The 15499-nt window shown below is 43.7% G+C and overlaps 1 protein-coding gene across 2 annotated transcripts in view; it reads left to right on the top strand.

Moving 5' to 3' along the window:
- RCL1 (RNA terminal phosphate cyclase like 1) overlaps positions 1 to 15048 on the top strand; it is a 64930-nt gene extending 49882 nt beyond the window's left edge. Inside the window, exons 8-10 of one of the 2 annotated variants that reach the window (XM_059071907.2) lie at positions 4067 to 4170; positions 6527 to 6564; positions 14247 to 15048. In XM_059071907.2, the coding sequence (XP_058927890.1) occupies positions 4067 to 4170; positions 6527 to 6560 (138 nt within the window). In that variant the 3' untranslated portion in view covers positions 6561 to 6564; positions 14247 to 15048. The remainder of the gene's footprint in view (positions 1 to 4066; positions 4171 to 6526; positions 6565 to 14246) is intronic. The other variant, XM_059071902.2, reaches the window with a different exon arrangement.
- The last annotated feature ends 451 nt before the right edge of the window (positions 15049 to 15499 follow it).

Genomic DNA, 15499 nt, shown 5'->3' with positions numbered 1-15499 from the left:
TCTCTGTTGATCCATAAGAGCAACATGCACATATGTACACACACACTTTACTCTGTTTCCCAGGGACAGCTGAGGCGACCCAAAATAAGCAAGGAGGAAATTGGAAGAGAAAGAAAGATGATGGCAGGAGAAATAAGATAAGCTGCCTGAAAATTCTTTCTTTAAGATCCCGTATACTTGGTTAGAGGAGAGTCACAAACCTGTCTCCAAGATTTCTGTTAGTCTGCACCTCAGGAAGGTGAAACCTTTTCCTTGACATGCAGAATCCAGGACAGACTCCAGGGATGATAAGTCCTCTGCTGTGGATGCACACTGGGGCCCACATTCTTAAAATTGTCTTTTTTCTCCAGCTGAAAAGCCTTTCATCTCCGTACTACCTGTGTATTTATTCTCAGTTATTAGACATCTCTGTGGTTCTTTCCTGAAGCCTTCTAGGAAGTTTTGCTCTGTTTAAAGTCGCAAAAATCACACGTGAGCCCAGTAAAATAAAATCAGTAAGGCTGGTACAGTGGTGATTTTGTTCTTTAATTCTTCCTTTTGCCACTGTAATTTATTAATCAGTGTGGCAAGGTGATGCCTGGGTCATGGGTATTGATCCCTGCACAGGCCTCACTAAGGAAAACAGCTTATTGCCACAGTCTACTCCCCTGATCAAAGTCAGCATTTTTGAAAATATCTCATTGGTCACAAGGTGGTACAAGTAGGAATGAACTGTTTCAAAGTTCATTAAAATTTCCAGCTTATTTAGTGTCTATCTAATTAAATGGAAGACAAAGAACCTATAACTGTGTCCTCAGTAGAGGGACCCCATTGCCTCTACTCACCATTCAGCTAGGAAATAGTGGAGGAAGGAAATAGTCTATCACAAGAAATCCCTCTGAGTGAGGAAATATCTTCTCATAATTCTTGAGCAGTCAAGATCTGGCCTCAGCTTTTTCAATGCAAAGTCTTTCCAATGTTTGATGCTAAATTTAGTGATTTTTGAAAGATGGGTAGTCACTAAAATTTGGGAGTAAATGGAGTAAATGACCAAGAGGTTGCCCTGCCAGTTACTCAGTTCAGGAGGTTTGTCATCTAGATATTTGTGAAGAAAGACTGCTGGAGACACGTGGGTCCCTCAGCTGCTATTGACTCGTGCAGGTTTCCCTGCCTTGGTCCTGGGGTGGCTGGCAGGCCTTCTCTCTGACTGTGGGGACACATCCGTCTCTTTCCAGTGGACCTGGGAGATTTGGATGTATCCCATTACAGGATAGCCCAGTGGGAGCCCCCAGACATAGCTGGAATATGGGTTTTGTATCACCGTAAATGGCAGAGTAAAAGCCTCAGGGTGAAAGCACAGTCCACCAGTCCCCAAGAGCGAAAATATGCAATCTGGATTAGGTTATTTTATTTTACTTTTTCTTTACTCTAGTTAAGTTCTGCTTTAAACCGTTCAGTAGTAGCTGGACTGAGTTTTTTGTTTTAAGTAAGTCATTAAGAAAACTTCTTTTGTGTATGTCTATGATCTTTAATTGCTAAAAGGATGAAAATGCATGTAGTTTTTATAATAATTCTTTGTAAGTCTGTGATGTGACATGGTTTAAATAAGTAATAAAAATCCATCCCCTTTGGTACTGTTTATTTTTGCCAAAGTTTTAATCCTCTGATCTAATTCCTCTTGTTCCATTTCTGTCTCATCAGTTACCAAGCCCTCTTGATTCTGTCCCAGGCTTTCTGGAACTGCCCTTTCCTATCCTTCTCTCTGCCCCCATCTACCACTCTCCTCCCTTCCATTCCCCCCTCCCCCAATATAGGTACTGGCTCTCCCTACTTGCAGAGGGGAAATCCTTTCCATACCCTCTTCAGCATCCTCTTCAGCCTAAATCTCCCCCTAAAGCTGCCATCTGATCTTTGTACTCCTGTGTGCGGAGACCTTCACCAGCTTCTCACTTCCCCCAAACCCATGGCCCAGTTAGAAAAGCCCTACCTCAGTCTGCCTACTCCACCTTATCCCTGCAGTTCCGCATACTTCTCTGTGGAGAGCAGACAGCCACTCTCAGGCTGGCCTCCTGGCTGGTCCTTGCCGGCCCTGGGTTGTATCTCCCACAGCCTCCTGCTCTTCCTCCCTCTCCAAACCCTGCTCATCGTTCCAGGGCCAGCTCAAGGCCCCACCTCCCCAAAGCCTCCCTCTGGTGCCAGGGGAGTGACAACCCCTCTCGCACCACCTTGGCAGTCCCGGTTGGTGAGCACAGCCCCCAGCTGCTGCGTAACTTCGTCTTCACCTTCACTTGTTACTGGTTCCTGCTCATATTTCGTCTTTGTAATGAGATTGAAGCTACTTTGCACAAGGCTTGTGTCCTGCTGTCTGGGTGGCCCCACCACTTCCTCTGTCGTATCCTGTACACAGACCCTAATACATTTACTGCAGTAAAATCAATTGAGAATAGCAGCATAGCGCTAGAAAGCAGAGACTGAAGAGAACAGTTTAATTTTAGGCAATCTTATGAAAAGGAGCAAGTTCTAAAACAGATAGTTTTGTTATATCTTCTTATATTAATATATTTTGTTATATATTCTTTTATTCTTCATAGGTCAGGTTTTCCATTTAGATGGAAATATATGTGCTGGAACTCCTCTTGTCCTAAAATTTGCTAAATGAGATAAGTATTGTCCTTTATTAACTCAGGTAGGTTAGGAAGAGCAGTAGATTGCATAAAGGCTGGCAGTAGGATCCGCTTCTGATTTTCCTACTCCATTGTCCTCATTGAAGTCTAACAGCAGAGAATGAGTGTCTGTACCTGAGAATCGATTTATTCCCTACCCTATGTGCATTAAAAAAGGAGAAAGGTGTACCCACATAAGCAGCAGTGGGTGACCACTTATCTCATTCCAAGTCTGGGAAAATCTAGCCTTGAACAGTGATGTGCTGTGGTTAGAAACTGGATTTCTCGTTGTGAAATATGCCAAATATGTAGACATTCAAGGTCATCCTGCTTTCAGTATGTACAGTGTAAATTTAAATTGTTTTAAATAAAGTTATCCCAGAGAGGATGATCTGAAATAAAGACATTCTTTAAGGCACAAATGGAAACAGCAGTAATGCATGCATCAAGCAGAAGCAAAATGGCTTAAGTGGTTGAAAAATACGAGAATGAAAGAAGAAAGGCAACCAAAGCAGTTGTACTTCAGGAGAAAGTTTTTGGGTTTTTTTTTTTTTTGCTGTACGCGGGCCTCTCACTGTTGTAGCTTCTCCTGTTGTGGAGCACAGGCTCCGGACGCACAGGCTCAGCAGCCATGGCTCATGGGCCCAGCCGCTCCGCGGCATGTGGGATCTTCCCGGACCGGGGCACGAACCCGCGTCCCCTGCATCGGCAGGCGGACTCTCAACCACTGTGCCACCAGGGAAGCCCAGGAGAAAGTTTTTGAAGAGAATTTTGTCCTGCTTATTGATTTGGAAGAACAGGGAAAATGGGGGAAAATAATGCATAAATAATAAGAATGGAGGGATCTGGTCTGAACAGTTCTCCAGTTCTAAGGCACACAGGAAGAGTTAAAGAGGGGAATCTAATGTGACATGGCAGGCAGTTTCTGAATGTAATTGAATGTGTTGTAGGTAAGACCCTTGAAAGGGAAAGGTCCTCTCATGTCAGATTAGCTCTGGTGTTCTATGACAGATTAAATAAGTAGAAATGTCATTCACTTAACCCTTGGTAATTAACTATACATTGCCTATAAATGATTATGCTTTTTTACTTATATGTCCTGCTATGGCTTTAATTACGAAGGGAAAGTTTCATTTTTCACTAGATATACCTCAGTAAAGTTAAATGTCTGTTCATTCTGATAGTCTCAGCTCTTAAAATTGTTTTGATTAACTGTTAGTTTAACCCCCTACAGTTACTTGATATGAGGATAACTCTTTAAAAGACACTTATTCTGTTTTATTATTGCTTGAAGTTTGCCGTCTGCTCTTCTGTGGTTCTGATACTCTGGGCATCGGTGTCTGTTTTTTTTTCCCTCTGTTTTGTTGGTTTCCCATTATCTGGTTTGGTACAATGGTTAATCCTTAAAGTGTTTGTGTTTACAGGGTGGATGTGTGGACTCGACCAACCAAAGCCTGGCTCTGTTACTCATGACCCTTGGACAGCAGGACGTTTCCAAAGTCCTTCTCGGACCGCTCTCTCCCTATACGTGAGTTGTTTTCTTTCATCCTCCTTATGCTGTCCAGTTTAATCCTCCAGTGGAACAAAATGATGAGCGCTGTCCTGTTCCCACCTGATTATGCTGATCCTTAAATGAGCTGGAGCTTGTCGCTTTCATCTGGTGTTTAACAAGGATTTTGCTTTCCTTTCTTTCCTGCAGTTTCTTCCTTCCCATCTGTCATTTCTGTGTCATTAAAACTACATGATCAATACTAGACAGTTATGTCTGTGCTTTAGATATTGTTTCCATTTTGGAGGTAAACTCCTGCTTCTGTTATAGCTTGGGTTTTATTGTTAGTTTTTAAAAATCCTCTTTTTCCTAGCTTTAGCAAAAAGGACTGCCTTTTTGTCCAAGAGGCAAAGTTCATAGTAACACCACTGGACTAGGAGGGAAATGCAGAGGTGAGTTTGAGGCCATGAGATGTTATCAGAAGTTGACTGTTGGGGTATTAAAGCAGGCATTCTGCAAAAAAGAGCAGATCTTCAGAAGACTTGAATTCTAAACAGCACAGTGAAAGAAGTACTCCTGTTGATAGTCAGTGATGTTGCTGTGAAACAGCCTGTTTGAGCACTGACATCTCTGTACATGTGTCTGTATACTTGAAGATCATTCTATGGCCACCTGTGGGTGGGAAACTGGCAGGGGGAATGGGCCTTGGGTTCGAGGAAATATTCAGGTAGATATGAGACTGAACTGTCCTTTTTCGGTTATCATGGTACCGATGCTGTATATCTGAAAGGTACAGTACTGTGATAACTGAAGAATGGTGGTGCCATCACATTGAGAAAGGGGCCAACACTGTAGAGGGGGCAGTGTACCATTGGAACCCGGAGCTGGGAGTATAGAGACCAGGAGATTCTTTTGGAGGCTTTTTTTTTTTTTCTGTAAGTTGGTGGTGGAAGGCTTTTTGGAACAAGGAAATGGAAGAGAATACATTGTTAGCATTGTGGGAAGACTGAAAGCAGGAAACTGGTAAGGACCACATTATCTCCCGATAACTTGTGTAAGGTATTTCACAGGAGACGAAACCTGAAATTGAGTAATCCGAAGTGGCATGCTAACATCAGGAATCAACATTGCCGAGAGAGACTTTGTAGTTAAGGCACTTGGAGAGGAGGTGAGGGCTGGGAGCACAGCACCTTAAGTGTAGAGATTGACTTCCTAGTGAGTTTGCTGGAAGTGGCTGACAGCTGTGTGGCCGCCACAGCACCCTTCACCCTCTTAGCTGGTCTCATGGCTGCTGCTTTCCCAGCCTTGGCTTCAGGACAGCAGAAGGCCTGGCTGCTCACACAGCATGAGGCGGTGTCTAGAAATGTGTGTGGTCGTGGGGCCTGGGGTTTGGCAGAACATTATGTGAAAAATGGAATGTATATTTTTATTTTTCCTTGACACTTTTTTTTTTTTTTCTTTTAGAGATTTTTTTTTCAGTTTGGCTACAGGGCCTTGTATACTCTTTTTAAGTCAGCAAACTCTGTGGAGACCGTCAAGATGTGACTGGACATTTTTTAAAGTTCCTGTGTCCTTGACACACCCCCTCAACAAACATTAATTACAGTGTCTTGTCTTCCAGAAACCTTGCCTAAAATTACACATCTCCTGGGAAAACAAAGTGGTCTTCTCTGAATGGAGCTTTACAGGAGTGGGACAAATGGCAAAATTTTGTGTTTTCAGCCCTGGGGCTGGGACTTGCAGGACAGTCTTCTTCTGGATTACCTGTCCCCGGCCCCCGCCAGGGCTTCCTGCAAGTGAGGCGGCCAGGGGCTTGGAAAGGGCAGCCTCCCTTCTTTCAGTAAGTTAGCACAAGGGAGGAGGAGGGAGTTTCTTTTTGAAAGCTGTATCTGTTTGGGACCCTTCTTGCCTATAATCATTGTGGAAAGCTCTAGAAGCCCAAAGAGATGAAGGGCAAAGGTGGGAAGAAATAGGCGTGCTCCAGGACAGGCAAAATTATCATCATGCGTTTGCATACAGTTAAGGGTGAAAAGGACAGAATCCACAGTCAGGATGATCATGGTGAGGGAACAGCTTATCCTAGTTGGATTCAAGACCTTTGGAGACCATAATATCACACGTATTTTTATGTGCAATTAAAATCATAAAAATCTGCTTTCTGTAACCTCAGATTTCTAAAGAAAACCAGAAGCAAGACCCTCCTTGGTTTAAAGAAATGTATTTTTTCTGGCAGTTTGCATGTTTTGATTTGTATAAATAGCTTTTTAAATGTCTATTTACAGAGCACTGGGATTAAGCAGGATAGTGTTTTCTAGCAGTGTTGCTTTCAAACCCTTTCTGGAAAATAAGGATCTTTCTGTTTTTCCCCTTTCCACTTCCCTCTGTTTTACTGCAGGACGTGGCTGGTAATGGTTTTCTGTGTTATTTGAGAAAGTAAGTCTATATGTGTGAAATTCTTTGGGAAGGCCAGAGAGTTTTTTTTTTTTTTCAGTAGAATAAAATAGTATTGGATAACATGATGGTATGTGGAGAATCTATTTCTTTTCAATTTGCTGAGTTTTAGGTGGTTTACAATTAGTGACGGTGGTTCTACTTTCCCCTCAAAAAACTTAACGTTACAGTTTAAGGATGATTTATTCTTTATTTGAAAGTAGGAGTGTATATCAACGAGCATCTTAATTAGCACTTTCAGAAATTGTTTATGATCAGAGACTGCAGTGATCGGAACTTTCCGCGTTCTGCCAGTGCACAGGTATTGGAGTCCAGCCTATCTGGATTTCAGTTCTGGCTCTACCTTGCAGCACTGGGATACCATGGACAAGGTCTTTGGCATCTCTGAGCCTCAGTTTCATCCACAGAGAAAGTGAATGGTCCTGAAGTCATGGGCTTGTGAAGGTGGAGCGAGGCTTAAATGAGGTCGGGCACTTAGCTCTCCCAGCAGTGCGGTGTGCCTGGCAGAGCTCCATCAGTGCTGGACACACATGGATATCCAGTCTCCTGTGAAGTTCACTTTGAACACCAGGAGACCTGGTAAACTTGCTTTGGGTAGCCTCAGGCCTGAAGTCGGCTGTAAATCGTCTGCTCAGCTATCTAAATCTGTATCCACTAATTTTTATTTTTATTTTTCTTAAAGATTTTTTTAAATTTTATTTATTTATTTATTATTTTAAAAAGTTTTTGGCTGTGTTGGGTCTTCGTAGCTGCACGTGGGCTTTCTCTAGTTGCGGCGAGCAGGGGCTACTTTGTTGCAGTGCGTGGGCTTCTCATTGTGGTGGCTTCTCTTGTTGTGGAGCATGGGCTTTAGGCCCGCAGGCTTCAGTAGTTGTGGTGCATGGGCTTCAGTAGTTGTGGCTTGTGGGCTCTAGAGCCAAGGCTCAGTAGTTGCGGCACACGGGCTTAGTTGCCCCACGGCCTGTGGGATCTTCCCGGACCAGGGCTTGAACCCGTGTCCCCTGCATCGGCAGGCAGATTCTTAATCACCGCGCCACCAGGGAAGTCCCTGTATCCACTAATATTTAAATTTATGACTAACTTCCTGCAGTTACATTACTAAACAAACTACACACATCTTATTTACTGTTCCTGAGAATTCTGTTAAGTGGATGTTTATTTAACAATAGTTAACAGTGTTCGCTGTGGGCCAGATGTTGTTTTACGTACTTTACAAACACGAACTCTTTCAGGTTTCATGGTAACCGCACAAGGGTGGTAAAGTGATGAAGGCAGCTACACTCCATTTTACTGGTGAACTGATTGAGACACAGAGTGGTCAAGTTGTGTGCCCAGGGTCACACAGTCAGCAGCTGGGGTTTGGACTCTGACGTCTCATCCAGAGTGCATGCTTCCCTGACCCACTGTGATATTTAGTAAAAGCTGGGATTTCACACATGTTATTGGACTCCAGGCACCTCCCTGCCTGAGCCCTGCTGTATCTTTTCAGAATCCTCGTTTCAAATTGTCATAAAATGATCTCCTTCTGTCTTTCATTGGAAGTCTAAAATAAACTACGTAACTTTGTTTTATTCTAGTTTTAATAAATGACCTGTTTTCACTTTTGTGATGTGCTGGGGAGCGAGAGCCCAGGGTCCTTGTCAAACATGGACTGATCGGGGTAGTTGGCTCACCCAGTGTGTAGCACAGTGATATGAAGATCAATGAGAAGCTGCTCTTTGGGTTCAGTTGCCCAACTCCTCTCTGGGAGCCAGCACAGCACACGCCACCTTACATCTGGGAAATGGTTTAAATGCTGCAAAGCTCAGTCTCCTTTATTATGCTCTTTGAGCTGCAGGACATATTTGGCATATGGTAAAACAAGTGATATCCTTACTTTTCAGATGACAAAGAGGTCAATCACCTGCTCATAGTGAGTTCTTGGCTGACCTTGGCCTGGGATCCATGTCTCCTGAGAGTGCAGCCAGCCTGGCTCTCTGTTTCCTGCTGCCTTTATAACAGAGTTTAATTACTTCATTCCTGGAGCAGAGGTCAGCTGGTCTTTGGGAAAACAGCTCTTCGGCAGAAAGAGTACCACCGATATATTTAAAAGATGCCATGTAGTGACAACAGGGGGCTCTGTTGAGCAGATTCTCTTCCCACCCCCAGATCTTCCATCCCCTCAATTTGCAGAGCAACTCCTTAGATATGAGAGGTAGGCGACCCCAGTGTCCAAGTGGCTTGGTGGAGCAGGAGGCGGGACCCTCTGTTGTGGTTTGTTGTTGTAGAGCCGCCAGAGAGAGCGTGTCATGATCCCCATCAGCACCATGCTCTAGCAGCCTTCAGAGGGAGACCTGGTATGAGGGGCTGTATTTTAAGGGGCAGGGCCGGGCAACCTGGAAAGTTCCAGGCAGTTGGGATCCAATGGGCAGATGACTGTGAGCCCAGTGGCCTTCACCTGTTGACCAACAATGGTGGTGGGAACAGCTCTTGGAAAATACACAGGAAAAATTACCTCTCTGCTCCAGGATTCTCTGAAACCTGCTTGTCAGATGGACTGGAGACGTTCATGAAAAGTAGGTTGTTGGTGGTTTTTTGTTTTTTGATTAAAAAAATAAATACATCACTTTGTTCTGGGAGAAGAAAGCTCACTAAGGATACTTCTCATAAGTCAGGAGTCCCAGTTGCCTAAAAGGGTTAGTCTGAAAATCTTCCAGTCACACTGTTGCGGGGATTATCTGTAGAGGAGCAGAGCTGCCCTTGGTGTCCCAGGGGCGCCTCTTCTGCCTGGCTCTGTGGCCGGGGGACTGTGTCTAGAAAGTGTGGGTCTACTGTATGGTGTTTGGAAGAGAAAGAAAGGGGAGCGGTGCCGCATGGGGCTGTGGAAAGGGACATGGACCGGCCCTGGACCTGACTTTGTTCAACTGCATGTAGATGTGGGTGAGTTTACTCTGTTTGGTTTTCATTTTCTTAAGGATACTGTTAGTATTTCATATCGCCTGAGGTTATTTCTCAGCTTCTGAGCATGGTTGCTTTTTGGTGTCCCAGCCACAGGAGACTTAGGGAGAATGGGGCTGGTGGTGGAGGGCATCGTGAAATGTACCTTAACTCAGTCCTTACACAGTCTTCCTGAGACAGGCTGAAGGGTTGGCAGAACATTATGTAAAAAGTGGAAATGACTTTGCTTTTTCTAACGATTCCAAAGGCTACAAATACCCCAAAGCTGCAACTATGCAGGCCTGCACACTCAAGCCTGTGTTTCTCCCCTCCATCTCCAAGAGATCAGAGGGAGGCTGCGGCCTCTTAGGAATTCTGCCAGCTGGGGAGGGAGTCTGGTTTTTCCAGCACAGTTGAATGATTCAGGGTGAAGTATGAAGTAGGCTGGGGAGGCTCTGGAAGCAGAGCGTGCCTTGGGCCTGTATTAGAACTGAGGCAGCAGCGAGAGAGAACAGGCTGTTTCCTCCTGAGAATGCAGACAAGTGGGTGAGATGGCTGGCTTTTTCTGCATTGCTGCCAGCCGGAAGCTATGCCCACAGATGTGGACTGTTTATCTATGGGGTTTTTTGATGTGTTTGTTTTCTTTCTTTCCTAGGGCAGGGTTAGGGAGGTTGTGAGGCTGGGACAGAACAAAAACCTGAAAATTTCAGTTGGTTAGTAAAATGGGAAAGCCAGCAGGGGAAGAATTAACTTCCCTTAATTGCTAAGAATGTTGAAGTCATTTCTCAAAAGTATCCCTAAACCCTAACCTCCACATTCTGTTGGGTGCCCCATTCCTGAGTGCCTTATATATTAGTGCCTAGCAGGTGTAATGGGTTAAGGGCATTGCCCCGGAGGTGCTTATATAATTTACCAAGAGCGGGGTGAGGGCAATTGTGAGACAGTTATACATGAGCATTTCATTAGACTCCATAAACAGAGCCAAGAATGCTATGGAAACCCAGAGGGGTTACTGGCTAAAGAAGGCTTCGTAGAATAGGTGGCAAATGGGATGTTATTTTAAAGATGGAGATGAAATAGCACAATCCAAGGTGGAAGAGGGAGCAAAGAAGTGAGGAATTTTTCTGTGAGCATGCAGCCATCACCGGGACTCCTACTGTCCAGGCTAGTTACTGTTCCATCTCTTAGCCCATCTCAGGCAGACAGGATGCGGAATTGTTCAGACTTTCTTTTCCCCTTTTTGCCTTTTCCTCCTTTGACAAGATTAACTAGGATAAAGGGACAGGAGAGTGTGGAAAATGTGTTGCGGTAGTCTTTATACTTAGTTTGGTATATACTGTGTGAGGACAGGAGCCATGTATCAGTTCTTTTTTTTTTTTTTAAACTTCACAAATAAAATAGTTTTTTCTTTTTTCTTTTTTTTTTTTTTTGGAGTATGCGGGCCTCTCACTGTTGTGGCCTCTCCCTTTGTGGAGCACAGGCTCCGGACGCGCAGGCCCAGCGGCCACGGCTCACGGGCCCAGCCGCTCCGCGGCATGTGGGATCTTCCCGGACCGGGGCATGAACCCGTGTCCCCTGCATCGGCAGGCGGATTCTCAACCACTGCGCCACCAGGGAAGCCCTTCTTTTTTGTTGTTGTTGTTGTTTTTTTTTAAATAGTTATTTTAAGCAACTTTATTGAGATATAATTCACATACCACACAGTTTACCTATTTAAAGTGTGTACAATTCAGTGGGTTTTTAGTATATTCACAAAGTTGTGTAAATGTAACCACAGTCTAATTTTAGAACATTTCCACAACCCCGGAAAGAAACTCTTTTGCCCATTCACAGTTGTTCCTGATTCCTCTCACTCCCCCCAGCCCTAGGCACCTCCTAATCTGCTTTCTGTCACTATAATAGATTTGCCTGTTCTGTCCAATTCATACAGACTCAAACATTATGCGGTTCTTTGTGACTGGCTTTGTTTCACTTAGAATGTTTTCAGGGTTCATCCATATTGTAGCATGTATTAGTACTTCATTCCTTTTTATGGCTGAATAATATTCCATTGTACAGATAAACCATCTTTTGTTTATCCATTCGTCAATTGATGGCCATTTGAGTTGTTTGTACTTTTTGACTATTATGAATAGTGCTCTTATGAACATTTGTGTACAAGTTTTTGTGTGGATGTATGTTTTCATTTTTCTTGTGTATATACCTTAGGGTGGACTTGCTGGATCATATGGTAACTAACTGCTTGTTTAACATTTTGAGGAATTGCCAGACTGTTTTCCACAGTGGTGGTACCATTTTACATTCTACCAGCAGTGTTTGAGGGTTCCAATTTCTCCACATCCTCACCCACACTCTTGTTATCTTTTATTTATTTATTTATTTATTTTGCGGTACGTGGGCCTCTCACTGTTGTGGCCACTCCTGCCACGTAGCACAGGCCCTGGATGTGCAGGCTTAGTGGCCACGGCTCATGGGCCCAGCCGCTCTGCGACATGCGGGATCCTCCCGGACCGGGGCACGAACCTGTATCCCCTGCATCGACAGGCGGACTCTCAACCACTGTGCCACCAGGGAAGCCAATTATCTTTTTTTTTTTTGATTGTAGCCTTTCTGTTGGTTTTGATTTGCATTTCCCTAGTAACTAATGATGTTGAGTATCGTTTCATGAGGTTATTACTATGTGCATATCTTCTTTAGAGAAATGTCTATTCAGATCCTTTGCTCATTTTAAAATTAGGTTATTTGTTTTTTTTATTATTGAGTTGTATGAGTTCTTTATATGTTCCAGATACCAGACCCTTATCAGATAAATGATTTGCAGATATTTTCTACCATTCTGGGGGTTGTCTTTCCACTTTCTTGATAGTGTTCAGAAAAGATTTTAATTTTGATGAAGTTCAGTTAATCCATTTTTTCTTTTATCACTCTGCTTTTTTTTTCTAATTGTTTTTTTTTTTTTTTTGAAAGAAACCTTAATTATTTGCTGTGTTGGGTCTTGGTTTCTGTGTGAGGGCCTTCTCTAGTTGCGGCAAGCGGGGGCCACTCTTCATCGCGGCCTCTCTTGTCACGGAGCACAGGCTCCAGACGCACAGGCTCAGCAGTTGTGGCTCACGGGCCTAGTTGCTCCGCACCATGTGGGATCCTCCCAGACCAGGGCTCGAATCTGTGTCCCCTGCATTAGCAGGCAGATTCTCAGCCACTGTGCCACCAGGGAAGCCCTATCACTCTGCTTTTGATGCTGTATCTAAGAAATCATTGCTTAACCCAAGATCATGAAGATTTACTCCTGTGTTTTCTTCTGTGAGATTCATAGCTTTATCTCTTCCATGTAGGTCTTTGATCCGTTTTGAGTTAATTTTTGTGTGTGATGTGAGGAAAGGGTCCAGCTTCATTCTTTTGCGTGTGAAGTTGTTACAACACCATTTGTTGAGATTATTCTTTCCTCTTTGAATTATCTTGGTACCTTTTTGAAAATCAGTTGACCACGAGTATGTGGGCTTATTTCTTGACTCTCAATTCTGTTCCATTGATCTGCATGTCAGGATAAGTATTTTGAAAGCTCCTTGGGTGATTCCATTTACATTCTGGGTGAGAACTGTTTGGATGGTTTGATTGGGAGGCAGCACAACACAGGTTGCTGAACTACTTCATTAAAGATGTGCAGATCACCTGTTCTTAACTAAACCAGTGTTTCGCAAACTGGACTGGTAAGAATCACCAGGGAGGATTCTGGCCCCTGTGCCCTGGGGAGACATGGCCTGGTAAGGGGTGAGGAGGGGGCCTGTGATTCTGGGCTCTTCCACGTGGACACTTCCTCTCCACCAGTTGCCAGTTGATTGAAACCTTCAGGAATCTGCTTGTTAAATGAACTCTCCAGGTGAGTCCTATCGTCATTCAAGCTGGGTTGATGCTGAATCTGCTAGGCCAGACCAGTACCATGGTCCTTCCACGGAATTGCTGTTCCCAAGGTACTCTTGGGGTGAAGGCATCGCTCTGTCTTAAGGGAGATGACTAGAAAGAGCCCCTTGAATCTCCTCTGCATGTTTACTGTGAGCACTTCTCTGGCCACCTTATTTAGTATTGCCTTCTGCCATATACACACAATTATTTTATACCTACATTTCCTTCTCATCTGCCTTGTTTACTTTATTTAAATTTCTGACTATGGAGGAAGTATATATATATTTCAAGGATTAGATTGAAAGCTTCATGAGAGAAGGGATTTTTGGTTGACTGCAATATCTCCAGCATGAAGAACAGTGCCTGGCACATAGTAGGCACTCAATAAATACTTGTTGAATGAATGAAAGGGCTGTCGGGATTGAACAATGGAGAGAGACTTCTCTCTTTCAGCATCAGCAGCAGTCACTCTGCTTGATTTTAATCTCATGATACTGTGACTCATTAAAGCATGTGTTTCTCTCTCTGCATGAGCCTCTTGAAGATTAATGCCATATTCATGTCCATTCTAATGCATGTGTAGGACTAACCACTAACCTTTTTCTTTATTTAATTTGTCTTATGTTGTGTGCATTGCTGCAAGCTGTTTAAAATCATCTTTGGAATGTGGCAGGCTGTAAATAAATGCTCTTTAATCAGGATTGATAGAAGTTCTTAATTTCAGTTATTCCTCCTGATCTGCTGGGAAATTAAAAGCTTCAGTTCTAGGCTGGAGAAGAATTTTTTAAAAACCGAATTCCTCTTTCATTTCTCCCTCCCTTTTTTAAATTTTTATTTTTATTTTTTAGGATAGAATTTTTGCGGCATTTGAAGAGCTTTTTCCAGATTATGTTTAAAATTGAAACCAAGCCATGTGGTGAAGAACTCAAGGGAGGGGATAAAGTGCTGATGACTTGTGTTGGCATTGGCTTCTCCAACCTCAGCAAGACCCTCAAGTGACACTGTCACAAGATGAAAGGCCCCAAGGCCTCTAGACACAGCAGAAGCTTCCAAGGAACCAAAGGGACCAAGTTCATCCAGGACAGGATGGCCTCTTATATTAAGGACTTATAAAATTTTCCATTTAGAAACCCTCAGGATATCCGAATAAAAGACATTTCTCTATCTTGTGGTTTCTAGCCATTTCTCCAAGGCAGACACTCCTCAGGAGGCCTAGTCATGATGGGAGCTCCCTTGGCTTACCTGGATGAAGAGTGTGCCTTCAGGATACAGTCGTGCTGCTAGAACAACATCACAACTGCATTTCAGCAATGCTTCCTCGGCCCACATCCCCACGTTTCTGTCATATGGCTATTTTTCCAGACCTGTGGAGTTACTGTTCGTTCGTTCTGCAAGGAATGACCTCTCTGAACCTTGGTTTCTATGTAGGGATTAAATGAGATAATATGGGTGGAAGCCCTTTATGAGTAGTGCAGTGTTATGCAAATGTCAGAAATTGGTGTAGTAGACTATTTTATCCCTTGTCTTCTGAGTGGACTGCTATCTTGGAGACATACTGCTCCCCATCTGGTTCACTGTATGTGGATTTTGGGGAGGATGAGTGACTAGGGAGAGCAGGGATCTAACTAAAGTTATTGGATGTTTTCTGTATCTCAGGTGTGCTATGTGTTTTCTCATTTTATTCCCACAATAGTCCAGTGATGGAGATTTTATTATCTCCACAAGAAAAATTTAAAAAGGGTATTTTGTTCTTTTGAAATTGATAATGTAAAAATAGTAGATCTCCTGATTTTAAAGATCTAAGTGGGGCTTCCCTGGTGGCGCAGTGGTTGAGAATCCGCCTGCCGATACAGGGGACACGGGTTCGTGCCCCGGTCTGGGAAGATCCCACATGCCGCGGAGCGGCTGGGCCCGTGAGCCATGGCCACTGAGCCTGCGTGTCTGGAGCCTGTGCTCCTCAATGGGAGAGGCCACAACAGTGAGAGGCCCGCGTACCCCACACAAAATAAATAAATAAAAGATCTAAGTGTAATAGTGTCAGAGTCTAGAATTTCACCCTACTTGCAAGCTAATAAGTTAGATTATTACTGTTTCATGGATG

The sequence above is a fragment of the Kogia breviceps genome, chromosome 8 (genome assembly GCF_026419965.1).
Source record: "Kogia breviceps isolate mKogBre1 chromosome 8, mKogBre1 haplotype 1, whole genome shotgun sequence".
Classification (NCBI taxonomy): Eukaryota; Metazoa; Chordata; class Mammalia; order Artiodactyla; family Physeteridae; genus Kogia; species Kogia breviceps.
The sequence above is the reverse complement of the archived record's forward strand: the minus strand, read 5'-3'. Positions and strand labels throughout refer to the sequence as shown.